The 25,736-nt window shown below is 50.7% G+C and overlaps 10 protein-coding genes across 10 annotated transcripts; 4 read left to right on the forward strand and 6 right to left on the reverse strand.

Annotated features, from left to right (window-relative positions):
• Positions 1-369: 369 nt before the first annotated feature.
• NCS54_00491000 (Cellulase domain-containing protein) lies at positions 370-1,741 on the forward strand (the record flags this gene model as incomplete). Its single annotated transcript, XM_053150430.1, has 4 exons — positions 370-436; positions 488-945; positions 997-1,266; positions 1,319-1,741. The coding sequence occupies 4 exons, from the start codon at positions 370-372 to the stop codon at positions 1,739-1,741; spliced, it is 1,218 nt and encodes a 405-aa protein (XP_053006405.1).
• Positions 1,742-1,883: 142 nt separating this feature from the next.
• NCS54_00491100 (Dynamin-N domain-containing protein) lies at positions 1,884-5,369 on the reverse strand (the record flags this gene model as incomplete). The annotated part of the gene is made up of 15 exons (XM_053150431.1): positions 1,884-2,188; positions 2,238-2,329; positions 2,373-2,493; positions 2,538-2,741; positions 2,786-2,795; positions 2,843-2,901; positions 2,946-3,024; positions 3,070-3,448; positions 3,494-3,520; positions 3,570-3,778; positions 3,823-4,004; positions 4,049-4,104; positions 4,152-4,606; positions 4,653-4,705; positions 4,751-5,369. The coding sequence occupies 15 exons, from the start codon at positions 5,367-5,369 to the stop codon at positions 1,884-1,886; spliced, it is 2,850 nt and encodes a 949-aa protein (XP_053006406.1).
• A 694-nt stretch (positions 5,370-6,063) lies between these two features.
• Positions 6,064-9,272, reverse strand: NCS54_00491200 (Hypothetical protein; the record flags this gene model as incomplete). The annotated part of the gene is made up of 6 exons (XM_053150432.1): positions 6,064-6,136; positions 6,198-8,336; positions 8,383-8,710; positions 8,770-8,938; positions 8,990-9,186; positions 9,245-9,272. 6 exons carry the CDS (start codon positions 9,270-9,272, stop codon positions 6,064-6,066), a joined length of 2,934 nt encoding a protein of 977 aa, XP_053006407.1.
• Positions 9,273-9,862: 590 nt separating this feature from the next.
• On the reverse strand, positions 9,863-11,929 carry NCS54_00491300 (MFS domain-containing protein; the record flags this gene model as incomplete). Its single annotated transcript, XM_053150433.1, has 11 exons — positions 9,863-9,968; positions 10,040-10,136; positions 10,189-10,616; positions 10,668-10,792; positions 10,843-10,951; positions 11,005-11,213; positions 11,262-11,374; positions 11,423-11,492; positions 11,544-11,574; positions 11,629-11,682; positions 11,730-11,929. The coding sequence occupies 11 exons, from the start codon at positions 11,927-11,929 to the stop codon at positions 9,863-9,865; spliced, it is 1,542 nt and encodes a 513-aa protein (XP_053006408.1).
• Positions 11,930-12,509: 580 nt separating this feature from the next.
• On the forward strand, positions 12,510-14,094 carry NCS54_00491400 (Bac-luciferase domain-containing protein; the record flags this gene model as incomplete). Its single annotated transcript, XM_053150434.1, has 4 exons — positions 12,510-12,791; positions 12,847-13,094; positions 13,148-13,330; positions 13,386-14,094. 4 exons carry the CDS (start codon positions 12,510-12,512, stop codon positions 14,092-14,094), a joined length of 1,422 nt encoding a protein of 473 aa, XP_053006409.1.
• A 238-nt stretch (positions 14,095-14,332) lies between these two features.
• Positions 14,333-15,065, reverse strand: NCS54_00491500 (Hypothetical protein; the record flags this gene model as incomplete). The annotated part of the gene is made up of 3 exons (XM_053150435.1): positions 14,721-15,065; positions 14,559-14,668; positions 14,333-14,507 (listed from the first exon to the last, which is right to left on the reverse strand). Exons 1-3 carry the CDS (start codon positions 15,018-15,020, stop codon positions 14,333-14,335), a joined length of 585 nt encoding a protein of 194 aa, XP_053006410.1. The 5' UTR covers positions 15,021-15,065.
• A 571-nt stretch (positions 15,066-15,636) lies between these two features.
• On the reverse strand, positions 15,637-17,264 carry NCS54_00491600 (MFS domain-containing protein; the record flags this gene model as incomplete). Its single annotated transcript, XM_053150436.1, has 4 exons — positions 15,637-16,391; positions 16,444-16,523; positions 16,571-16,941; positions 16,998-17,264. 4 exons carry the CDS (start codon positions 17,262-17,264, stop codon positions 15,637-15,639), a joined length of 1,473 nt encoding a protein of 490 aa, XP_053006411.1.
• Positions 17,265-17,808: 544 nt separating this feature from the next.
• NCS54_00491700 (Dipeptidase) lies at positions 17,809-18,813 on the forward strand (the record flags this gene model as incomplete). The annotated part of the gene is made up of 1 exon (XM_053150437.1): positions 17,809-18,813. One exon carries the CDS (start codon positions 17,809-17,811, stop codon positions 18,811-18,813), a length of 1,005 nt encoding a protein of 334 aa, XP_053006412.1.
• Positions 18,814-19,659: 846 nt separating this feature from the next.
• Positions 19,660-22,163, forward strand: NCS54_00491800 (Hypothetical protein; the record flags this gene model as incomplete). The annotated part of the gene is made up of 4 exons (XM_053150438.1): positions 19,660-20,063; positions 20,118-20,384; positions 20,432-21,711; positions 21,784-22,163. 4 exons carry the CDS (start codon positions 19,660-19,662, stop codon positions 22,161-22,163), a joined length of 2,331 nt encoding a protein of 776 aa, XP_053006413.1.
• Positions 22,164-22,462: 299 nt separating this feature from the next.
• NCS54_00491900 (Hypothetical protein) lies at positions 22,463-23,440 on the reverse strand (the record flags this gene model as incomplete). Its single annotated transcript, XM_053150439.1, has 2 exons — positions 22,463-23,102; positions 23,154-23,440. The coding sequence occupies 2 exons, from the start codon at positions 23,438-23,440 to the stop codon at positions 22,463-22,465; spliced, it is 927 nt and encodes a 308-aa protein (XP_053006414.1).
• Between the last annotated feature and the right edge of the window lie 2,296 nt (positions 23,441-25,736).

The raw sequence follows: 25,736 nt of genomic DNA on the forward strand, positions 1-25,736 counted from the left end.
GCTCGAACCAACAATAATCTAGAGCTAGAAAATGTGGGAACTTTGTGGTCTTATTTGCGGAGTAAGGATGACGATCTCCCGTTTCAAGGTGCACAGACGCAGCCGTTGAAACTGGCATGCAGGATCCGGAGCGTTTATTCAGTGCGGAATGAGATGAAGTGAGCTGTCAAACGCGGAATTGTCTCGCGGGCTCGCTCCGGGGTCTTTCCATATCAAAATGATGAGGGTTTGAACTTTGTCTGAACTGATATATCTAATCTCTGGTTTCATCCTCCTTCTTTACTGCACTGCACTTCATATTCTACTCTGCCTGCAGGTTCGGGCTTGACAAATCCTTTCTTGATTATAAACCTTGCTATCGTTGAGAAGATGCTTGCCAAGTTTGCGTTCTGCTTGTTCCTGGCAGCGGCAAATGCTTGGACTCCCCAATCAAGGAGTAAGTTTTCTCGCATTCCCCAATGGGGTCGAAAGTTCTAACAAGCCGCAGGAGCCGCATACCACAACGGAGAGAAATTAGCCGAACGATGGTTGCTGGGATCTGACAAGATCCGAGGTGTCAACCTTGGCTCTCAATTCATCATCGAGCGTTGGATGGCCGAAGAGTCATGGAAGAAGATGAACTGCGGTCCTTACAACGACGAGTGGACTTGCGTTGAGGGTATCGGCCAGGCTGCTGCCGATAAGGCCTTTAAGAAACATTGGGAAACGTGGACGACTGAGGATGATATCAAGCAGATTGCAAGTCTCGGCTTGAACGCTGTCCGTATCCCGGTTGGGTTCTGGATGTATGAGGATATTATCAAGGAGGATGAATATTATCCACGAGGTGGTATTTGGCATCTTGATCGTATTGTTGGATGGTGTAAAGACCATGGTCTTTATGTCATTATCGACCTTCATGGTGCTCCGGGGTCGCAGTCTCCGAGTGAGCAGTTCACTGGCCATGTAAGCTTCCATCGTTCTTAAGACGCCATCTCCAAGACTAACATACCATAGGCCCTGAAGAACCCCGGATTCTACACACCCGAGAACTATGAGCGAGCCGCCAGATTTCTCGAATGGATGACGAAGCGAATTCACACCAACGGCAACTACACCACGGTTGGCATGATTGAGGTGATGAATGAGCCTGTTCGTTCTGGAAAGTGGAAGGCTGAGGCTACAGACATGAGGAAGAATTTCTACCCCAAAGCCTTCCACCGTATACAGGCCATGGAGGGTTACCTCGATGTGGCCGAGTCTGATCGTCTTCACATTCAGTTCATGGTATGTCTTCTAACCCCACCGCGGATGACTCCTACTAATGATCGTTTTGCAGGGAAAGTCATGGGGTGCAGGAGACCCTCGAGAATACCTCCCAGAAAGCGACCTCATCTTCTTCGACGCGCATCGCTACCTCAGCTTCGACAACCGCATCGCCGGCAACAAGAAATCATACATCGAAACAGCCTGCGACGACTACATGGGCAAGAGCGTATTCGTCGGCGAGTGGTCTCTCTCCGTCAACAGCACTTTAAAGAACACAGACGAATTCAAGGTCGATGGACAAGAGACTTGGTACAAACATTACTGGGCTGCGCAGGTAGAGTCGTTTGAAAAGTCGGATGGATGGTTCTTTTGGTCTTGGAAGTGTGATGGCAAGGTTGATTGGCGGTGGTGTTACAAGTCTGCTGTTGCTGCGGGTGTTATTCCAAAGGATGCTGGCAATGCAGCTAGTATCAGCCCATGCTTCAGGTATTGATAATTCTTGTACAGAGACGATTTCCTCAAAGAATTGAATGCTGGATTGGGCAACCCTTTCGAATCTCAATTCATATTTGACTGAAATAGAAATACTTGATACAGCTAAATCATGTGAAGGAGCAAACAGAAGATGCCAGCCATCAAGCATCAATAACCCGGAGAGCCCTCTGGATAGTTTCCCTCCCCGTCCTCGCAACGCCCTCAACCCTCAGCCTAAAATCCGGATCCTGCTCGCTCTCTCTGGCCACATTCTCGCTGCGCACGAGATCAAAAGTCTCCTGCACAACATCCAAATACCTCATCGCAGCATCGCGTATCGCACTCTGGGACTCTTCGGCCTTGACGCGGAAAGAGTCTCGAAAGTCCCTCATCAAGTTGGTAAAGAGGTCCTGGTTGGAGAAGGTACACGACATAATGAACTTTCTTCGTCCATCGCTTCCTCTTCCTAGAGATGGTGTTAGTGTGACGTGTGCTGTGAGACTCAGGAGGCATACCATATTCTTGGTTGCATCTTATATATGAAGACTCCATTGCTCTTCCAATGTTGGAGCTTCTAACACCAGTGAGTGAGTCAATCCGAAGGAGTCTGTCTGGTCAGCCACGGCATCTTTAAGTTCAAGTTAACATACCCTAGATCTTTGTCAAACTGTTCGCTGATTCGCTCAATAGAGTCGATAAGAAGCTGTTGTCGTCTGAATAAGGCTTCCATCAATGGCGCAACAGCATCATAATCTTCATCCAATTCGGTTTCTACGCCCATTAGCCACATACCTTTTGACGGGTGGTTCACCTACCGAAACGCTCGGATGCTGCATCCAGCATCGTGTCGACTCCCTGGATGAGGCTGGTTTGTCGTTGCTGGAGACTGCTGCACAGATCCTGCCACGGGTCCTTTACATCCTGGACCATTCCTTCAATGATCTCCTCGTTCCAGTTGTGCCACCCAGCAGCGTCGGTGCAGTGAGCTCCATAATTGCGGCAAAAGGCAGAATATGTCGCTAGATTGTTAGCAATGGAAGAAATACCCTTGATGGAAGCTCACAATGATGCCACTGGAGATGGTCAGTAGTTTGTCGGTGCTATTGAAATGCTAACTTACCCCCTCCCATGCCCTCCCAGCACCCTTTGCCGACTCGCTCCACGAAGGGATTTGTCGACCTTATCCGTTAGCTGTTAGTCAATCGGGGAAGACTTAAACTCACGTCCGTATATTTGTGTCGCAAAGTCCTGATTGAACGAGTGGGCTACACGGTTAACGACGCTTGTACTGGATATAAGGCCCTGCAGCATGTTAGTAACAGTCGGACTCTACCATGGCCTTCGTACCCTCCTCAGTTGTCTCTCCACATCGTCCAGCCTCCTGCAAAGCACCTCACGGCGTTCTTCACTAGCGGTTCTTGCACCAGACTGAACCCACAAGTCTACTTGTGCCAGAAATGCCGGTATCTGGTCCTTGATGTAGCGTGTAGCAATGCGTCGTTGACTGTTTGCCACGATGGAGATGCAGTGCTTACGAACTTGCAGAATTCCACTCAGCTGGAGAAATCGTGCCGAATCGGCCTTGGGCTCATTTCTGTTATCCCAATAGTCTTTGTTGCTGACGCAAAAGATCTTGATTTCGCCAGTGGAAACACGCTCATTGTATTTGCTCCTGAGCTCCTGCGTCACAAACGAGTTGCGAGTTGTAACCAGGTATTCCTTGAGCCTGGGAGAGTTAGCGAATAATCTGGTATGCAGACCAATGACCTACTCAAACTCGTGATTCTTCTTGCGAGCGCTATTCGATGTCAGTCTCGGACCAAAAGCGCGGCTGTAATTGCAAGTACCTGATGTTTCTCTGTCGTGACCAAAGTTCCATTTGCTCCTTCATTTCCTCTTCTGTTAAGTCATCATCTAAAACTCCTTGATAGTCGGAGAGATCTTCTTCAACTTCGTTGGCGTCTCTTTCGTCTGTGGCGATGGCATCCATGAGTTTTTTAATGGCCGTGCCTCGTTGACCTCTCCAGTCCCTGATTGCTTCCTCGGCAAGAATGTCCTATCATAATTAGCATCGGCCACGGGCGGCGAGAGTATACCTACATCAGATCGAGTGCAAACAATGCCGACGTTTGAGAGGCGGGCTCTTCTGGCCAACTCAAACACTTGATGGACACCTTCGTCGGTAACGGCACGGCCGATGTTGCAGATGGCAAAGATCTCGTTGCATGTTAAAAGATACCGCTCCGTGATCGTCCTACGAGCCGAATTTAGATCTCGAAGCCCTAGGAACCATTAGCAATGATCTCCGCAACCATTAGGAGCATACCTGGCAGGTCGACCAAAATCAAGCCTCGACTGAGAATGTGTGCGTTCAGAAAGACCCTATCACGTCAGCTATCTCCATTATGCTCCGGAGATGGATGACAAACTTTGTGCTTCGAATATATGGCCATTGAGCAGGTTGATTGCGCGAGGGTGGTTCCGAAGCTAGCTCCATCAAGGCTTTGGAACAAGCATCCTGCGAAAGCCCAGACTGCTTAGTGATGAAAACCGAAGGTCTTCCCCTCGCAGCCCATTGAAACAGTGTTTCGAGGACATCTTGCTCTGGCCGGTTGATGAGAAAAGCTTCATCAGTCAGCCGACCTCGAAACATGGCTCTAAAGGTGTCTCTGGCGAGGTTGGCGCTGTCCTCCGTGTCCCGTCTCTCGGCGGCATCCTCCATCTCGTCGCTGTGAAGATGGTAGTGCCGGTAAGATTGGAGCATTCCCGTGAGTTGTTCTCGGAGTTCATCCATGGTGAAGAGGTTGACTTCAATATCGAGAGTGTCGCGGTTGTGATAGTGGAATTCTGTCACGACGCACGTACACGCCTCGCCACTGTTACTCTGCTCTTGTTAGTATCTGGAGCCCAGATCAGAGGGATACACTTACAGTCCTCGCAAGGCCCTTCACGTCGAGGAGTGAGTTGAGCAAACTGCTTTTGCCTGAAACTGTTAACAACAGGCCACGATGGGTCGATCTTCACTTACCAACACCCGAGTCCCCTACAAAGCCCACGGTTCGAGTCGATGGGTATTCAAACCTTGCCAGCTCGCCAGCCTCAGTATGAAGTCGCCGAATAGTCGACTCCGGACTATTGTGCAACGAGGAACTTCCCAAAACGCTCTCAACGGTTGACATGAGCTGCTTGGCATCTCGGAAGGCTTGCTGAAACTCAGGAGAGTGGAAAGCGTCTTGTGGGAGCTCCTCATCGAGTACATTATGGGGCAATCTGTCAACAACTGAGCTTGAGCGGCGAGAACGGCGTCTTTGTCGAGGGGTGCCGGCCCTTGAGGAAGTGGGCTCGGGGGTGAGGGATACAGCTCGACTGTCAGATCCTCTAGCGACCCGATCGACAGCCTCAGCCACGTCAGAGAGATTATCGACACCATTTTGCTCCGAAAGCCGCATGGTATTCATGCCATGGACCACTTCGTCTTGGGATGAGCCATTTCTGGATCTCGCAGGAGTAGCTTGGGTCCTTGTTGCGGGAGGAGGGGTTATAGAGACAGATGGGGTACGAAGCCTACTGATAGAGCTTCTTGGGGTTGAAGGACCCCCATTCGACAGAGACTCAGTCTCGGTGGACGCAATAGGGATATCAGTCATCTCGATAAGGTCTTAGGCAATCTCAACGGCAATAGGAAGGAATGAAAGAGGTATGTGAGATGATGGGTAATGACCGAGTTTCACCTGGCTTTAATTAACAACTCTGGGGTGTGGGGAGCCGAGGAATCTCTTCATGCCAAGACTGTTGTTGGTTGTTGGTTGTTGGTCCTGCCCGTATTGCGCCACACCCGGGCGGTTAGATGCGACCCTGAATGTGACCAAAAGCCTCATTTGCCAATCACAGATGCTGTCCGGGTAGAACTGAGGCATTTCCCCGTCTCAGCTGTCTGCAGCTAGCTGGTGAGAAGTGTAAAAACGGCAGTACAAGGCTCTTAGTTCTGAAGATAGTTTCAGCTCTAGACCTCTGTGTTTCAGGCCACGGCCTATTTTGAGCATGTTGGCGCGCGCATCTGTCTCTGATAAGCTCGAGTAGTTCAAGTCGCAGCCTTTACCCCTTTGCCGGCTCATCCGGGCAAAGCTGAGGCCATTCAACCTGGTCACACCATTCCCAGGACACCACCTTCTCGAAACGTTCAGGCATGGGCCCGGGGGACCTGGAATCCTGCATTCAGAGATTTCAAGTTGTTTAGTAATGCTGGCCGTGATAATTGTCTCCCATTCATCTTGGTCTCATTTCTGTGCAGTCTTGATATGTAAGCTATGTTCTCCTTTTCTGACATCTCGACCATGACACTCAAGAACTATAATCCTGGATAACCGATGCTGGTGCTTTTTCTTTTGCTATGGGAATATACTCGATGTCAAGCCTGGGTGTTCTGTTAGCAATCCAAGTTCAAGGTATGCACTAAGAGAGAATGAGGTACTCACCCAAAAGTTGCGGGCCCTCCATTCCTTAGACCTTCTCCCTCTGTCCACTGCGAGTTTCCAACCAAGACCACAACATGAACTCGAAGCCCATATCGATAATCTTGTGTCCCAAGTGCTCTGCCGTCTTCAGCATCAAGCAAGCAGATGAGATCAGGCACACTGGCAAGGGTGACCTGGTCTTTGACTCGGAACGCGTGGATATTCTCGTTCTGGAATGTGATTCTGATTTCGTTTTCGGTTGGCACCTCTGTGTCGAAGGGGACAATCTTGGCTGAGCCTTCTGTGAAAGCCCCGCGAACATGGCGCGTCACGCTGGTGATTTTGCCACTCAGGATCTTTCTCCCAGGATGAGTAGCGAGGATGCTGTCCACAATGTCTTTCTTCTCTGCTCTGGCTAGTTGTACAGCTCGGCCAAGTCGCCAAGCAAGAGAGATTGAAGACTGAACGGCGACTTGCTTCACCTGCTGGCCTGTTAATGCTCCAAGGGATATTCCTGCTGCCTGTCCCATCTGGACGCACACAGCACGCAGCACATCCTCAATGTCTCGGTTGGAGTTTGATTGAACTTGCACTACCGTATTGTCCTTGCCGTCTGAAGCAGCTGCAGGTGCAAGTGATATACCCGCGTTATTAGGGGTAACTTGCCATAGGTTTGGATACGCACGACCCATCAAGTCGCCGTCAATGAGAGGTTTGCCTGTCCAGAGCGCCGCTTGTATCCCTCTCATGCCATTTGAGCCTCCAATTTCGAGACTCATCACCGCAGTCAAATCATCAAGGCCAAGACCTTGTGATCTTAGCACAGCGTTGACAGAGCTTTTGAGCTCTTCGCCGGATGGCAGTCGCTCTGAGAAGGTGCTTGGAGAGCCCATGACAGCAACGGCCGGGATGAATCCTTCGTCGGGCAAATTTTGGGGAGATATCACATCCACAGAGCCGCCAGCAGCAAATAGCTTTTTTACGCTGAGGTGGCTGGCGTAGACGTCTCCTCCACCGCCGCAACCAAGGATGGCGCAACCCTCTGCAATTAGGTCGAGGTCGATTTGAGATAGGGTCCATAGGCCGTGAACAATCTTTGGACGGTAAGATGCGGTGAATATGGAAGGCGGTGATTTATCCTCGATACTCAAAGATGGCTCTGTTGTCGACGTGGAAGTTTTCGACGTGGGGGTTTCAAGCGTGTCGCTATTGTTATCATGCTCTGTGTCCTGGGCCAACAACGAGGGCCTTGGTTGGCTGGGCGTGAATCCTGTTGTTGAAAGCCTACCGACAGCTCGAACATTGATATGAAGAGACCTAGTGCTGACGTAGGGAACCGGCAGGATGGTCTCCTCCACGACCTCAGGGTTGTCTGCCCCATTTTGACGAGCTTGAGAGATGGCTTGCTCTCGAACTCGTCTGACGGCTTCTTCCTCTAACTTTTCATCAGAAACGTGCACGATCGCGTCACTTACGCCCGAGACTCTTGCCATTGCTGCCCCAACAGCGTTGGCGACCTGGGCGAACGGCGGTCGAATGATGTCCGATACGCCCTGCAGTTTGTCGGAGCAGAGGATACTACCACCTCCTACTAGGATGACCGGGACTTCTGCTTCAGTGGTCTTCATCTCGTCAAGGACTGTTGATAGGAGGACGTTGATCTTGTCGTTGACCCGGCCAACGACGGATGGTGAGATATCAGAAACCAATGACCTGTCACCTACGCCCTCCAACCCACTAGCGACGAGGATATCCGTGGTAGTCAAAATAGAACCTCCAAAGACCAGAGCCTGTTGCGTCAAGTCTTTTCCCACGGAACGGGGTCCGACAGTCACCTCCCCAGAATCGCTGAGTTGGACGACGGAGCCTCCTCCAACACCTATACTTCGCAAGTCGGAAACAGCAAAGTTTGTTCTCACTCCCGCCAGATGAGAGAATGCTGCTGCTGGCCGTGGAAGCCCCGATGGCTCTACAGCGCAGACATCGGATGTTGTCCCGCCAATGTCGAGGACGAGAGCACCCTGATTAAGACGATCCTGAATGTTGGCGAGGAAGACAGCTCCTGTGAGTGAATTTGTTGGTCCGGATAGAAAGGTGGAGACAGGTAAGGCTGATGCATCTTCTGCACTGATGAGGGTGCCGTCATTCTTGGTGAGGAATCTGCTCTTTTGTTAGCGGTAGTACTATTGTCAAAGGGTCAACTCACAAATTTGCAGAGAGATTTAGATCTCGAATTGACCTCTGAAACTGTCGGATAGTTTTACGAGCAAAAGGTAATATGGTTGCGTTGAGGATGGTGGCATTCTCTCTCTCAATGAACCCGATGCCTGCCACATTGTGTGAAAGGGTAACGTTGATATCATCTCCCAGGACAGAACGAAGGATCTCAGCGACCCTAGCTTCTTGGTGCAGTTCAGAGTCTATTGGTGAGTAAATCCCAATGACCGCAATATCTCTGATTCCTGCTTTGCGAATCTCTTCTGCTGCCCTCTTCACAGCATCCTCATCAAGGGGCGTAATGACTCTGCCATCAACTGGAGAGCGCAACTGTAGTCAGCAAGCATTCGGAATGGGTGAAGAAGATGCCTCTTACTCTCAAGGCCGCCTGGTAGGGACTCGCTGTATCCTTCAACAATGTCCCTTAGATCGTCAGGAAGACCTGCAAATGGAGGTACCTCCCTGCCATATGGCCCGCTCAGACGCAGAACAGCAATCTTGGCCAGTTTTCTGGAGTCCTTTTCGATGACAGCATTGATGAAATGCTAAAGAAAATGAGTGAATAACTTCAGAAGACGAGGGCTCAGAACGCTAACCGTAGTTCCGATATTGACGGCGATAATGCCGTCTCTGGCCTCCTGTGAAAGGCCGTGAATCACCCCTTTGAGAGCTTCGTTGATGGCATAACTCGTATCTGAAGTTGTAGGAATCTTTGCAGAGCCAAGTACACTTTCAATTGGGCTTGTTTCGCTCAAAACCAGATCAATAGCCACCGCATCCGTGTTGGTGCCGCCTGGGAGGACGAGATATTAGCTCGTTATCCTTTGAATAGCTTTTCCGGATTTGCTTACCAACGTCTACTCCGATGATTGTAGGCATTGTAACGAACAACAAGTTTGGTGAGTGAGATTATCTCCTATCAATCATAACAGGAAGCGAACAACCCTGCAAGCTTGCTGCACATTAATAGCCGAGAAGCTGGTATGACCTGCGGGGTCTTGCCAAGACGCGAGGGATCATGTATCCGCAAGAGCCCATCCGTCGAAATGATGTGCTCACTAACAGTCATGGCGAATCTTTGACAGGATGCCGGCATCGGCTTCTAGCACCTTATGGGTTGTTGGGCCCCGAGAGATGGTTCTGCATATTCACGGAATGAGTATTTTACTTCATTGAGTCAGTGAGTCCCTCGGCTAAGGGTTTCAAGCTCCTAGTGACATATTTGGAATGGCTCTAGTAACATCTACTCAAGCATGTTCATTTTACATTGGATAGAGATGGTTATGCCTCAGCAGGATTGATCGGCCTTGCACGAAATCCTTGGACACTGTTTATGGGCGAGTGTAGGCAGGCAATTCATGTTTAAAAGCTACTTGCGATTAAATTTAAGACAGTGAGCGCAGTAATTCAATCCGCACAAGCTCGGTAGCTCCCTGGCCTCTCTCACGTAGCTATGGACTGCCTCTCCGTTAGGCTCTCAAATCCCCAGTTACTCGTGGAGACTCGGTGGCCTCAACGGGCCAAGCCTTGAACTCCAAGAGACCCTCTTCATTACGAATGGCCTTTCCGTTGTTTCTATGGAATCGTTGTCAGCCTTGTTCGACCATGGAAGTCGACGCTTTTGCTGTAGGGGCAAGGGAACTCACATATCTCTCTTGATCTGGAACAGGATTGCAAAGACGGTAACAATGGCCAAACCTATCATTCCGGCACAGACTTGATATCCGACCTTGTAATGGGGCGCTGCGTGTAGTTGTTAGAATCTCGGCATTTCGAGCAAGTATCGAGAACGTACCGTCCACAGCAGGGAAGAGTAGAACCAAGGCCCAGGCATTAATGGCGTAAACCATGGTATTGCCGAGAGAAACGATCAGACCACGCAATGTTCCGTTACCCTGGCACACTTCATTCAACCAGGCGATTGTCAGAGACTGCGCAGGAAGGCCCGCCGTGATGAAGATGTATCCGATGAACTTGAGTGCCTCAGGAGCCTTCCATACGGCGACGAAGGCGTTTCCGGCTAGACATAGCAACATGTTTGCCACAATGACAACTGGACGGTTTTGCAGCCAGTCTGAGATGATGCCACTGATGATGGAGTTTATCAGAGCAGCTCCTTGTCCAGCAGTTGGAATGTTGTTGATCTGGGGGACCGTGTATTTGCCGAGGTACTGGAGCCAGAGGTTGAAGTAGCCATCTCCCCAGGAGAAGGCACCATAGAGGCTGGAGACGATATTAGTGGCCATATCCGGATCTGGAAGAGAGTTCACCTACAAGTAACAAGTCACAAAGAGGTAGACGTGCCAGGTTGTCCAAATGCCCTTGAAGCGCGCCCAAGTGATCTTCTGTACCGGCCTGCGGCCGACACGGTCCATTCTCGCGATTGCCAGATCGACCTCCTGGGAAATTATCAGCTAGTGAGACTATCAAGCGAGAGGACGAGACTCACAGATGGCTTCAGCCACTTTGCTCTGGTATCCCTTGGTTGATCGGGAAGAGCGTAAAAGCCCCAAATGGCAATGGGGAAGGAGATGATTCCGTCAAAGATGAAGAGCCACCTGGAAAGTGTAAGCAAGGCCCATGGGATATTGACGGTTGTGGCCAAACTCACCTCCAACTCGCCATACCCTTTCCATTCATGTTGGTATAGAGGCCTGCCTGGATGTAACCAGAGAACATGCCAGCTACTCGAGCAGAGACTTCATACAGAGCCATTCGCTTACCAAGCTCCGAAGGGGTATACCAAGCGCCAAGGAGGGCAGCGAAGCCGGGGAACGCAATTCCCTGGAAGAAACCAATAGCGAAACGCAAACCATATACCTGAAAAAAGATCAGCTCCAGAGTGTCCTGTTGAAGAATGGTACCTACCGTTTCAGCATTCTTAGCTCCGGCAATACCCATCACAAGAACAGTCCAAGCAAGCTCGCAGGTTGGCATGAGCAAGGACGGTCTGACACGTGTAGAAAGCAACATCAGCGGCACTGCCGGCTTCGTTAGTTGAGAGACTTGATCATGTGGAAATCACTGACCTGCTCCTGCAATAATACCACAGTTGAACGTAGTTGAGAAGTAGTTCAGCTCATTCCCAAAGAGTGACAGCTGCGAGATGGGTTAGCATTGATGAAACTCTCATTCAGCTGTGGGTCTTACATCCTCTTGCATGCCAGAGACGTAGGCATTGCTGGTACAAAAATGTTAGTGCTCAAGAATGTGAGAGACATCAAGAAGATCCTACCCAATGTTGGTGTTGTCCAAGGTCTGCATGAAACACGAGAGAGCAGTGTAAGTCCTGTAAAGGTTAGAAGGGAGCCCCTGCAGAACCGTGAAAGTGCGTACATGAGAAAGATGTCAAGCTTGCGAACCAGCCTTCGATCCTCATCCTTGTTGAAGTAACGAGGCAGCTTGAACCCAAAGACATATTGCCGGTACTCCTCTGTGGAAGCATCGTCTCGGTCAGAGCTGCGGACATCAAGTGCAACCGGCACAAGGCCGTTGCCCTTTGCATCGGGATCGTCAGATGCTGTGTGGGAGCCCATTGTAAGCCCTGTGTACCCGAGTGTTTGGAACGTTGGACGGTGGCATGCATCTTGACCCGGGAATCTGGGTGATATACCTGCAGATTGGGGGCGAGGCTAAACAGTCTAGGCCTAGCAGATAATGGCGAATTCTACCCAGGCAATGAGGCGAAAGAAATCATCTTGCTGTGGAGATATTGATCTTTCGATGGATGTTGCTTGCCGCGATTCCTACCCAACATATGCTTTCTAGCGTTGGGGACTATACGCGAGCCAAAGACGACATGATAAGGCAAGATGCAAAACAAGCGTCGGATTGCGAATTTGCCAAATGGGGCAATAGGAAGCGGTTTGTCAAGGATGTCGATATCACGACGATGGATCAAAGTGGAGTTTGGGAATAAGCGATCTGAACTATTCCCACGGAGTCATGCATCCGCTTAAACGGTGGGAAGCGACATCGGATACCGTGATTGATAATACATTGAGTGATCCCACTTGGCCTTGCCTCCCTTGTCTTGAGCTAGGGAGATGGTCGTGTAAGCGAGACGACTTCATATCACCGAGTTTCTGTAGACGGCACGTTATTCAGACAACCAAGATGACGAACTCCGGGACAGAAAAGAAGAAACGCATCTATCTCAATGCCTTTGACGCTTGCACCGTGGGCCATACCAGCCCCGGGCAATGGCGCAACCCGATAGACCGGTCGGCAGACAAACGGGACCTCGACTACTGGCTTGAGACGGCGAGGCTGCTAGAGAAGGGGAAGTTTCTGTCATACTTCTTAGCTGACACAGTGGGAGGCTTCGATGTGTACAAGGGCAGTCGAGATCCTGCCATCAAGATAGGATCAGAGTTCCCAGTCACAGACCCCTTTGTTGTAAGTCTATCGACGTCGATGGGTCGTGGGCAATGTCACTAAATCATGTTGTCAGCCAATCTCAGCCATGGCAGCCGTGACAAAATCTCTGGGTTTTGGCGTCACTGCATCAACCAGCTACGAGAGACCATTCTTGCTTGCACGCCGATTCTCAACACTCGATCACTTCACCAAAGGTCGCATTGGATGGAACATTGTCACATCCTGGAACAAAGCCAGTGCGCTGGCTATGGGACTGACGGACATCATTCCTCACGATGAACGCTACGCGGCAGCGGATGAGCTGATGGGACTTCTATACCAGTGAGCTTCCAAAAACAACTGTCTACAGGGATAGACACTCCTAACGCCAATAGACTATGGGAATCTTCTATTGCCGATGACGCGGTAGTAAAGGATAAGGAATCCGAGACTTATATCGACCCATCCAAGGTCCGAACAATCAAGCATGAAGGGAAGTACCACAAACTGGAAAGTCCGTTCATCGTCGACCCAAGTCCTCAGAGGACCCCTTTCCTCTTCCAAGCTGGAACTTCCCCGTAAGTACTTGCCACAAAGACACATTTTACATGACTTGATCTGAACGCTTCGCAGTGCTGGATCGGCCTTTGCAGCCAAGCATGCTGAAGCCATCTTCATCGCTGGCCACGTCCCAGGTACCCTGGCACCCAAAGTTGCCAAGATTCGACGGTTGGCTGCGGAACAGGAACGGGATCCTCAGAGCCTGAAGTTCTTCCAATGTCTTACCGTCATCCTAGGAGAGACAGACGAAGATGCTCAGAGGAAGTTGGAAGAGATAAAGAAATACCAGTCCATCGAGGGTGGCCTTGTCATCTTCAGCGCTTTTACTGGTATCGACCTCAGCAAATACGATCTTGACGAAGAGATCAAACCTGAGGACAGCAAGTCTACAGCAATCATCCAGTCAGCATTCAGTAACCTTTTCAGCGAGGAACAGGGAACCGGTAAGTGGACTCCACGACGAGCGGCGGAGGAGCTATCGATCGGTGGCAACGGAGCTGTTCTTGTTGGAAGCCCACAGACTGTGGCTGACGGGATGGAACGATGGGTGAGGGAAGCTGATGTTGATGGCTTCAACTTGTCTCCTGTGGTTCAGCCGCAATCTTGGCAAGATATTGTTGAGTTACTTGTGCCGGAGCTGCAGAGGCGGGGGATCTACTGGGATGACTATGAGGTTCCGGGAGGTACGCTGAGGGAGAACGCACAGGGCAAGGGCAACAGTCACCTGAGAAGTGATCATGTCGGAAGTACATATGTTTTCGATGCTTCAAAGAAGGAGTAGATATATCAATCGGACAAGAAGTGACACTCGATCTACTAGATCCATTGGTGGTATGAAGTCTATGGCAACCGCAGCCTGCAAGTCCAGTAAAAGACTTATCTATGGAGTTTGCCTAACCGTATAGCCTCCAGCTACGCCTGTTGAGGAAAAGAAGTCCTTGTTGTTAAAAGTGAACTAGAGCAGTAGCCTCCCGATCAAAGGTTCCGGTAACGACTAGTCCTCCAAGGTGGTAGGAGGCTTATGCACCTCCAGGTGGAAGCAAACCCTTGATAGGCTCGCCATCACGTCGACCACAAGACGTGAGCTCAAAAACCTCTCCAACCGCAATTCCGCTGTTAAAGTCTGCCATGACCTCGACGATGTATGCCTCATAGTTAATGTGGAAGAGCTCGGGAATAGTCGTTGCGAACTTGCTGCCTATTATTAGCGACTGTAATTCGGTGTTGGCCGTTCAAGAGACTTACCCAAGGCCAAACCCGTGCAGGGCGTTGTTCTCGTAGTGAAGGATCGCGTCGACTTCGAGGCTCAGAGTCTCGTTTTCGGCGGTTTGAAAGATGTATCGGTTCTGATAGAACTACACACGAGTTAGTAGTTCTCCAGCCCCCAGGCGTAGACATGTCACTCACGCTGTTCTCTCCCGCTTCGTTGAGTGCAACTCGCTCATATGCAGCACCAACGGGCAGAATATCAGCCTCAAAGGCACCAGTGGCCCTGCCACCCTCAACATTGGGAGCCAAGGCAGTCATGCCATCTGGAGTGGAAACGTTTGCTGGGAGCGTCACGCGAAGATCCAGCTGCAGGAAGGACGACGTCTTGGGAGGGTTGAAGACGCCGTTGTCAGTCTGGCCCCGACGCGCGAATCGGTCAAGACCCAGGCTGAGTCCAAGCTGGATGAAAAGAGGTGAGACGAAGAGTACGGCACGCATCTTGAGAGAATTGTAGTTTGGTTTTGTTGAAATGCTGGTTGCTCCGTTGCTGTTGGCTGATGCTTCGAGTCTGTTGACATTGTTCAAGCACTTCCACCCTCGACATTATATACTTTCTCTCACATAGAAACCTGTGGGTTTCCATCTCCTCGCTGCTCGCTCTTCGCTCTCGCCTGACGTTGAAATCAAGCTCTCGCTATAGCATCGCCCTCAGTCATGGCGAACTCTGGGTTTCCGCACTGGCGCTAGTTCTTACATCCATGTCCGGAAGAACGCCAGATAAGCGAATGAAGCTTGCAGAACGTGGCAAATGGGTCCTCGCAGTGAGATTTTAGCATGGGGCTGCGCCAGCACCCGTCATCTTGACTTTCATTCAAGCTTACTTGTCGGCGCCAGCCGGTCTTAACGCCGATGAGATAATTAAACCCTTGTTCAAGGCTGTGTTTCCAGAATGGCGCGGCTGAATTACCAGGGCCAATGAGGACTACAGCGCCAAATGCAGTAATTAATGTAGGGCTGGAAGTTAAGCAAGAAGCGACACATGTCTGCAAGAATGTATTTTAAGCTATGGGTAATGTAACCAGGATTGGAAACCTGGAGGCTTGTCGATGTAGCACTAATGAGTTATCGGGTACTTCTTGGACAGATACAGGATGACCAGTGTCAAGACAATCTCGAGAGCAAAGAACATGGTCGCCATCTCATAACCAATAGGGAAGTGAGGCGCATCTCCTGTGTCGTAAATCAACAGCGGCACCCAGGCTTGGGACGTGAAGGCTGCGGTTTCAACCACGCCAATGACAAGGGCGCGGTGTTCCGCCGAGTATGACAGCACCTCGTTGATCCAGGTGATGATCAGTGCACCAGCACCAGTCTCACAGAAGGTCAGTAGCCATCCTGTCATCATGGCAGCGAGGTTGTCCTCGGGCCATACAGATAGAATGATGGTGCCGATGATAGAGACCAGACAGGCGGCAATGACAAGGGGCCATCGCAGACCAATGGCATCCGAAGTCCAGGCGTATGTAAGAGTGCAAGCAATCTGCAGTCCATATCCAGCGCTGGGAATAATGTTGACCTCTTCAGTACTCCACCGGCCCGTCGCCTTCAACCAAAGGTTAAAGTACGAGTAGATCTTGATACCAAGAACGTGGGCGATGAAGATGGCGCAGAACAGATACACATGCCAAGTGGAAAGGACACGGCGGATGATACCCCAGGTGAGCTTCTTCATCGGGGCTCGACCTTGCTTGAGCATGCGATCGTTGGCCATTTGAAGGTCCTCGGGCTTGAGCCATCTGGCCTTGGATGAGTTTGGAGAGTCGGGGATGGCCCAGAAGCCGTAGAGGCAGATGGGAATACCGATGATGCCTATTGCAGTGTAAGCCTCTTGTGAAAGATTATCAAAGTGTTCATTGCATACCATCGAAGACAAAAAGCCACTGCCAAGCCCGAAGGCCACTTCTTCCATCCATACCCGAGTAGAGAGCCGCTTGAAGATATCTACGCACCATGTCAGCCAAATTCAAACAAGCTGCCTGTTTACTTACCCTGAAAACATCTGAGCAGCACTAGAAGAAGCCTGAAAAATACAAGCTCTCTTCCCCAGCTCCATCGGCGTATACCAACTCCCAAGCAAAGTCATGACGCCAGGATAAGCCGACGCTTCAAGCATGCCGACAATGAAACGTAATCCGCATAGGGTCTTGACATCTTTGGCACCCGCCATGCCGATGACGATGAAACTCCAGATGAGCTCGGCGGTTGGTAGCCAGATGGAAGGGCGGACTTTGGTGATGATGATTTGGGAGGGGAGTTGGCCGATGATGTAGCCGACTGTCCAGAAGGTGCTGAGGTAGTTGAGGTCGTTTCCTGTCATGTTGAGGTCTTCTTTCATTCCTGAGACGTAGGCATTGCTGACCTGTACAGCTGTAAGCCACCTTCAATGCCCATTTGAAACAGTGGATTGCCACTCACGTTGGTTTGGTCAAGATACTTGACGAAATACGCAATACAGCAGTAAGTCAGGATCCACCAGTCAAGTTTGCCAATGAGTTTCCTTTCCTCCGGTGACTTGTCAAAGGTATCCCAAAGTACGGCCAATATCCGTTTCTTCAAAGGTCGACGTTCTTGCTGCTGAGGCGACTCATATTCGTCGCTGGTCGTCCTCTCATTGACGTCGGCATGTTTCCCGCCGACATATTGTTGGTTCAAGCTGTTGCTTGGACTTGGAGAGATATTCATGGTCAACGATATCAGAATGATTGCCAATAATATTAGAATGACAACCTTGACAGTGCTGTTCGTCTTGAAAAGCAAGATGAAAGGTTATATCCGGGCATCCTGATGCCAATCCTCTTAAATACTCGACCGCAAGTTTGCTATCTCCGGTATGTAAGTCACCCCACGCAACCTCGAGAACGTGATTGATGTCGACAATTGCGAAGAGCTGGCTATACCCAATCATTGAAACTCCGGTAGGCGATATGTAAGCGACGAAGGATCCGCACAACGCTATCAACCGGAGGAAGGCCGACAATTATAAACCTACACGGTAAAGATCGGGTCGGAGCCGCGCCGATTCACTGCCGGAGACATCCCACAATACCCCTTTCCGGTAATAATGGCCGGGACTATCCCGAATGCACTACCCTAGTTGTTGTAACTCAGTTCCCATGGAACAAGGACTATATCATGGGTATTCCTCTCCTGATCCGGAGTAGTTCAGTCCCGTTAGGCTCATCCTCGACCAGGATTCCACAACCGAGCGCAACCCCCCAAGTTCAAGATGCCTACCGAACAAGAAGCTCTGGCCATCTACGAGTCATCCATCCATTTTGATGGCCTCAACATTAGCAACTGGTCTCTCGACATTTTCGAGGCTTGGCATGCTGGAGGCATCACTGGTGTTTCCTGCACATGTGGTCTCTGGGAAGGGCTGCGTGGGAGTCTTGCGAATGTTGTGCAGTGGAAGGAGTGGTTTGAGGAGCATTCCGATCTCATCGTTCAAGCACACTCAGTCAAGGATATCCGCGAGGCAAAAAAGTCAGGCCGCACCGCAGTGTTACTGAGCTGGCAAAACACATCCGGCATCGAGGATCAACTCTCATACCTGCGGGTATTCCGTGACTTGGGCGTTCGAAAGATGCAGCTTACATACAACACGCAAAACTATAGCGGTGCTGGATATACCGAGATCAGAGACTCTGGTCTGACGGGGTTCGGACAGCAAGTGGTTACTGAGATGGCCAAGCTTGGCATCGTCTGCGATCTGAGCCACGTTGGTCCTCAGACTTCAGAAGATGTCATCAACTACGCACCAGCCGACAAGCCACCGTGTTTCTCTCACGTCCTTCCTAGTGGGTTGAAAGAACACCCTCGCAACAAGGATGACCGCTTAATCAAACTTCTCGGATCCAAAGGTGGATTCATTGGGCTCAGTCAATTTGGCCCGCACATGGCCAAAGGCAACGACAGCACGGTAGACGACTACGTCGACGCTCTTGACTATGTCATCGGTCTTGTTGGGGAGGATCTGGTCGGTGTAGGATCTGATGCCAGCGAAGGACACGCACGGCCGAGTGATTTTCTAGTCTGGTGCAACAGCGACAAAGGCTACGCCAGACAGCTTACACCATGGGGTAGCCAAAAGGTGGTGAAGCCGCTGGGAAAGCTAGCGGATAGGAGACAATTGGCTCTTGCGATGGCGAGGAAGGGTTGGGGAGAGGAGAAGATGAGGAAGGTTCTGGGGGAGAACTGGCTTCGATACTTGGAAAAGATAATTGGGGAATAGAAATGAGACAAAAGGTTCAGTGATGGAGAGATTGCGGAGTAAATTGCTGCGAACCCTGTAATGGTGGTACTGAGGTTGTGAACTACCTAGGTTGTGTCGGAGAAAAATTGCATATTCCGTTCAACAGGAAGCCACTGCATATGGGATTTGGCCGTGCAAGTCATAAACCTACACAACCTTGTATTGGTTTTATCAGTAGGTTGGGATCTATATAATGATATTTTCATAGATGAATACTTATTCATTCCTCGACAGCCCTTCGAACCTGTGTCACACAGTGTAGGGATCCTATGATGAGGCTACCCTGGATCTGACCATGTATCAAGTCTTTCTTGCTGATCGACGAAGGCGGACTATCATAGTGGGCCTCTGAATAATTCTCTGGTTTCCAAAATAGGATCTCAACGGTTTTTGAGCTCTTGATCCGCCGCCGATTTAGCACCTATGTAGTCCGTGGTAGGCAAATCACTTGGTAGTAATGGCGTCCAAAACACATCAAAAAATGGAAGTAATAGATTCCTCCGAAGCAAAGTACACGAGAGGTTCGAGGGAATAATATTTCCCACACATGCGAATGGTCTTCTATTCCGACATTAGACATACCATTTGCCTAACAATTTTGAAGAAAATCGCCACCGGCAGCTAACAACCCCTCGTCGAAGGCGCAGCTGTTGGGCGAACCGCTAGGCTTTTCCTCTTTCGAGTGAGGCTGAAGACACGACTTCCGCATACTTATTGGTCGCGTCTTGGGTGTGGGGTATGTATCTCGAGTTCTAGATTCCTCCCTCCTCGATCTTTTCACTTTGCGCAACATTCCAAGGCGATCAACTTGGTGTCGTCGGTGTCATGGAGATTGCCGCCTCTTGTATCGCGTTCGCGCAAGTCGCTGACAAGACGATCGGCACCATTAGAGGCTTCATCATTGACTGCAGGGATGCCCGTAGCGACTTGAGCGCTGTCAACCGGGAACTGTCGGAGCTGAAGCTCACACTCAATATCCTCGAGGACTTGGTCTCAGACGGCAGTGAGACCGGAGGTCCGCTACCTAGCAGTATCCGGGACGATATTCGAAGCATCATCAAAAATTGTCTTGATGCAGCGAAAGAGATTGACAATGTGCTTGTGGAGCATAGTGGCAGATTTGCAGCTGTGAGCTGGGCGGCCAAAGGGAAGCAAAAAGTCAACTCGCTCAAGGCTGTCCTTGAGGCCCATTGGCGCGCCTTGAATCTTGCCGTGGACACGATCACTCTGTAAGATGCACTTAGCCGAGGGTCTAAACGTGGTAGACTGATGATGATTACTAGGGCAATGACCAAGAGCATCAAGAATGATACCGAAGACATCTTAGAGGACACTGCCGACATCAAGCAAGATACAGCCGAGATTAAGGAAGATACGACTAAAATTCTCGAGGAAATAGCGAGGCTAGAGGTACTCATCAGAAGGAACATTCCGGCCGAAAGCAGCAAAATGTTTCTCCTCAACAGATATCTTTATGATCTGACTTCAGTTGCCGGGTCTGTGTGTGGCGATCTTTCTAGACCAGGCACTCCAGAGTCTATTTCTGAGCGGTAGGATGACCGACGCTTTGCTGGCGGAACGGGACTGATTTTGATAGGTCATCAACTCTCATTGCTACCGAGGTAGCCTCCAACGACGATGTGTCAAGAGTGCCCGAGGCAAACCAGGTGGCGGCAAAAGAATCTGAGGAGAACAGGTCAGAAGCCAAACAGTCCGAGGCCAGCACCCGATCTTCAACCCCAAAGCCGTCACAGGCACCAATGGCGTCACCAGCATCAACACTGTCATCGGTACCAACACCGCTACCTGTAAGCGCTCACTATACCGGGGCTGAGAACCACCAAGGGCCACAACCACTTCCCGGGAAGTTTTTGGATAGGGTTCCCAAAAATTACATCGGGTCTCTGCCTGTGAGACCCCCCAACAACCAGCCTATCAAGCAGCAAAGTCAGTTAGGGGAGCGCGCGGGGACAATTCTCCCGCAACCAATCCCTGTTTCTCCTCCCAAGGAGAAACATGAGGCATGGCCTGCTCAAGAATCGGACCAAAGATTCACATTAGCCGGTGACGCTGCCCTTGTGTTCTTTGGGCAAGAAAAGTGCGTGTTGCCGGGGCACAGCGTTCTTCTTTCCAAGAGCACTTCTTTCGCCTACTCGGTTGATACTTTCTTATCCAAAGACCGTATATTTCGGTGCGGCCGGGGAATACGTCTGTCAGATGACGAAACGAAGCTCTACGTGGAATACAATGATCCTGACAACTCGAGACGCGTGAGAGTCTTTGAATTTCCCTCCATGTTGAGGTTGTATAGCTTCCCATGTCAGGGAGGGTCCTTGACCAACCTCACGGCTGATGGATCTATCTTCTGGGCCAGGGGCCGGAGCAGCGAAAAATTTGGCAAGTGTAAGACCCTGCTTTACGATTGGATGACGGGCTGCCAAAGAGACGAAAAGACTAGTATTCCTGATTGTATCTCCCACAACCCCTCCTTACCCTTAGACTGGGATCGCGGGCTGTGTCTTCAGCGGACACGGCTGGGGTTAGGAGAGGTTGGGAATTTGCACCTATATCAAGTCAGCAGGACTGGATCTCGGCTACCCGGAATCAGGGTTGAAGACGTGATGCTATCAGAGACCCCTGCAAAGGTAGCCCAGTGCGAGTGGAACTTTTCCGATGACGGCCGCCACATCGTCAGCTTCTTCAATATCCAGAGCAATCCTGTGGTTGAGACTTGGAGCTTCAAAGATGATTTAGCTGCCGAGGGAGACCTGAGGCTAAAGGTTCAACAATCTGAGAAACATTCCTACTCACTCAAAGCCCATACTCACCCAAATGGGAAGGCTTGCAACTGCTATCCTAGCTCAGTCGCAGTAGCAGGTAACCTTGTCGTCGTTGTTAGCTACGTCTATAAGCCTTAAATCTCTCCCCTCGTGGAGTATTTCGTCACAGGCTGGAACCTTGACACGGGAGACGTTGTGTTCCGGCACGTACTTGGAGCATGGGACATGGGGTACGGCTTCCTTACGAGACTCTCCCGCGACGCCAAGATCCTACAGATCAGCCGTAAGGCCAAGGGCGAAGAGGAAGAGGAGTGGAGGAAATTCCGCGACTTCAAGTCTGCGTACCTGCACTCGACATTGGAGATTGACGGGCCGGATCTGCGTCTGGTGCAGAACTATGCAACTTTTGATAATGACGACGTGAATGCTTTGGTGAAGGACTTTGAGGGAACGTTCTTCTTGTCTATGGTGGAGCCTGCGGAGGAAGGGATGTTGTCGAGTTGGGTCTTTGATTTTGTTCTCAACCTGTGGAGACTTGATGAGTCATGATCAAGGCGCCGATATTCATTCTATCAAAGATTTAGATCATACTTCCGAGTAATGAAGACTTATTGAAGGTTCAGAACGTGGCATGGTGGGTATGCTGAAAGTAGCACCAAATATAATCTTGGGGAAGGGAGTAAGAGAGAAACCTGGCATAGAGTCAAAGAGAACGTCTAAGATTTATTCTATAATTTCCCTCCAAAGATTAAGAGAAAAATTGTAGGTAACAATGCTTCATGTGTCTATCCTCCCGTAACAAATTCCCAGCAAACTCCCTCACCAAGTCTCTTACCCCGTCTGTCCTCTCACTCAAGGATAGTAGTAAACTCAAATCTCTCCTTGTTCGTCAGCGAACCATCTGCACCCTCTCGATCAGTGCTTGAGCTGAGGTCCTCCCAAGCATCAATCAGCTTCAGCTGCTCCTCGCACCTCTGTCGCGCCAAGCCGAGCCCGTCTGAACCCAGGGCAACTCGAACCGCCCAAGTCTTTCCAGCCGCGAGACCTTCCCCCTTGACAACGTCAACGATAGCATTAGCGCCCTTTGTCACATCTCCGGGCATGTGAACCTCAGGGTTGGTTGCAAACTTGGTCACAAGAGAAGTAAAGAGCGGGGTATAAGCCTCGATGGCGGGACCGTTAGCCCCGAATCCGGCATCTGATGGCTCACGCGGCTGGCCGAGGTTGGTAGGGAAGCCACCAAGCTCAAAGGAAACGCAGCGGATACCAAGAGGGCGGACTTCCTTGTGAAGAGCGTCGACCCAGGAGCTCATGGCAGCCTTGGATGCGGCGTAGAGGGACATGAATGGGAAGGGTGTCCAAGCAGAGCCGGATGAGGTGAAAGCGATGCAGCCGTTGCCCTGGGCTCGGAAGAGGGGAAGGATGGCTTGGGTGACGCGGATGTGCCCAAAGAAGTTGACTTGGAAGACAGTGTTGGCGAGGGCATCACTGGAAATGTGTTAGTCAGGAGGCTGGTTATGTATCGGACGGGGCACTCACTCAGCCTCTTCAGCACTGCACATGGTGGACATGCCCGCATTGTTCATAAGAACATCAATCTTGCCAAAGATTACCCAAGCCTTCTCAATCTTCGTCCTGAGATCGACAATGTTGGCGGTAATGTCGAGTTCAAGAAGAGCAATCTTGTCCGACTTGAGATGACCAAGGCGCTTCTCGACGTTGCGGCCGGAGGCGATGACCTTGTCACCTCGAGCGACGACTTGCTCGATGAGAGAAGCGCCGATGCCAGAGGTGGCACCGGTGATGAGCCAGATGAGAGGAGCCATTGTTGTTAGTGTTGGTGTGTGGTTGGTTGGGTCGTAAAGTGAAGTTGTTGTGATTGAAGAGTCTTTGAAGATTGTTGATTGCTGTTTGAGTCTGTGTTGGTGATTCTGGAATTGAGTCCATTTCTCGAAAGACAAGCACATCTTTATAGACATCAAGATGCTTCTCTTGATACCCTCGAGATTCACGGACGAAGCATGTAAGACGGACGAAAATGGCTTGGTCCGAGAAAATGTGGCGCGGACCAACAAATTTCGTCCGTCTGTCATCTATTCGTCCGCCACTTCTCAGCCGGTCAGCACAACTCTCCTCATCAAATCAACCACCATCGAAGACCTGCTTGGTCCGTCTCACCATGGAAGACTCTCTTGCAGATCTTGGCATCCCGCTGGCTTCGGGGGGAATGTCTGATAGGCCGAGGAAGCGGATGAGGAAAGGGACTCGCAGTTGTACTGAATGTAAGCGACACTTTTTGTCTTCAAAGGGCTGCGCGGTTTGTTTTCGTGCATGAAAGCTGATTTGCAATGCTACACAAGGCCGGAGACGAAAAATTCGCTGTATCTTTCCTCCCAGTAGCTCCGTTTGCTCTCATTGCTCAGTTCGTGGCTCTCCATGCGTCGACCAGAACGAGGGCGTGGACACCACAGAGAACGCCGAGCCAACAAGGCCTCGGACCTCTACACCCTCGTCCACGTCACGGAGACGGCCCAGAGTTCAGTCTCTGCCGAGAGCATCCTCCCGTCAAGGAGACCTGACGGGACGACATACCCTCGTCTCGGACGAAGAGACCTCAGATATAGAGACACCGTCAGATCATCCGCCTCCTCTCGTCGCCGTCCTAGATGATACCCACGTATGCACCTTACTCTTGGCAGACATCTTGTACACTTGGAATCTCACCATCTGTAGGATAATACTTCGATGCCATACACCCGTGGCACTCGTCTCACCCAGGCAGCAGCCCACAAAACAAAGATATGCGGCACCCTCCGCTCAGCGCTCCCCAGCTATGACGAGATTACGGCTACTCTCTCCAAGAATGGATCTTGGTGGGATAGCTTCCGTCAGAAAACGCGTGCCATTTCTCAAAGCGAGCCTTTGGAACCACTCCTTACGTTCGCCGCCCATGCATACACAAGCACCAGTCCAGCCGAGCTGGCCATCTTGGCTGTTGCCTATGCACGGAGTTTAGGTCAAGGTCATAGAATATTTACTCTCGTGGATACCCTCATCATCGGTGACTTTGCTCTGGCAGCTACATTGGATGGCATGGAGTGCCTAGTCTTGTTGGCAAAGACGTACACAGACATTGGGCAGCCACGACGGGCGTGGTTCACATGGCGAAAGGGGTTAGCCATTGCACAGATGATGGTAAGTGTGTTTATTCTAACTTATCTTACAACTGCCAACTGTGAGAGTAGGGCATGCACCGTCTTAGTCCAATGGCCCCTGCTATCCGACAGCGGATATGGTGGGCTATTTATCACGGCGATCGCTTCACCAGCCTACTTCTCGGACTCCCTCATGGATTCAACGACGCCCTTCTCGACACCTCGGGACCCAAAGATGTGGATCAAACCTCACCTGAGGTTTGGGTTCCCATCTTCATTCACAGGTGTGCAGTCACCGCTGGAGAAGTCATCAACTATCTCATATCACCTGGAAAGCCATCTTTCGCCAAGGCAATGTCTCTCGATGAAGAGATGGATAATATCTACAACTCAGTACCCTCAAGCTGGTGGGATATTCCGGAAAAACTACCCAGCTCCCGCATTGAGCTCAACAGCCTGGTTGACCGGCTGTTGGTTCATTTCTTCTTCTTCCACATACGAATGTACATCCACCTGCCCTTCCTGAAACAATCATCATCAGCATCACAAGAGGTATCCAGGCTTGCATGCTCAGACGCAGCCAGGCAACTAGTGAAGTGTTTCTTGGTTCTTCATGCCGAGGTGGACGGGGTGAGCTTATTTGACTGCAAAACGTCAGACTTTGTGGCCTTCACGGCCGCAGTGGTCTTGCTTATTGGAAACTCTATCTCAAGCGATTGCTCCAGGCCCGAAGATTTGCAACTTGTCACTGATGCGGAGAGGATCTTTCAGGCGTCCGAGGAGGAGGGATGCAAGATGGCCAGCCAGTGTCGAAAGGCATTGGCGCTTCTTTCCAGTCCCCCACAGCACGGGGGGTCTACTCAGGAGATCCCTATCCCATACTTTGGAATGGTCGTATGGAGAGTTCCAGTGCAAAGTTCCCGGGCTGGAGATGAAAGACCGGCCAGTGCCCATCCTCAGTTAACAC

Source organism: Fusarium falciforme, chromosome 4 (genome assembly GCF_026873545.1).
Source record: "Fusarium falciforme chromosome 4, complete sequence".
In the NCBI taxonomy this organism is placed as follows: Eukaryota; Fungi; Ascomycota; class Sordariomycetes; order Hypocreales; family Nectriaceae; genus Fusarium; species Fusarium falciforme.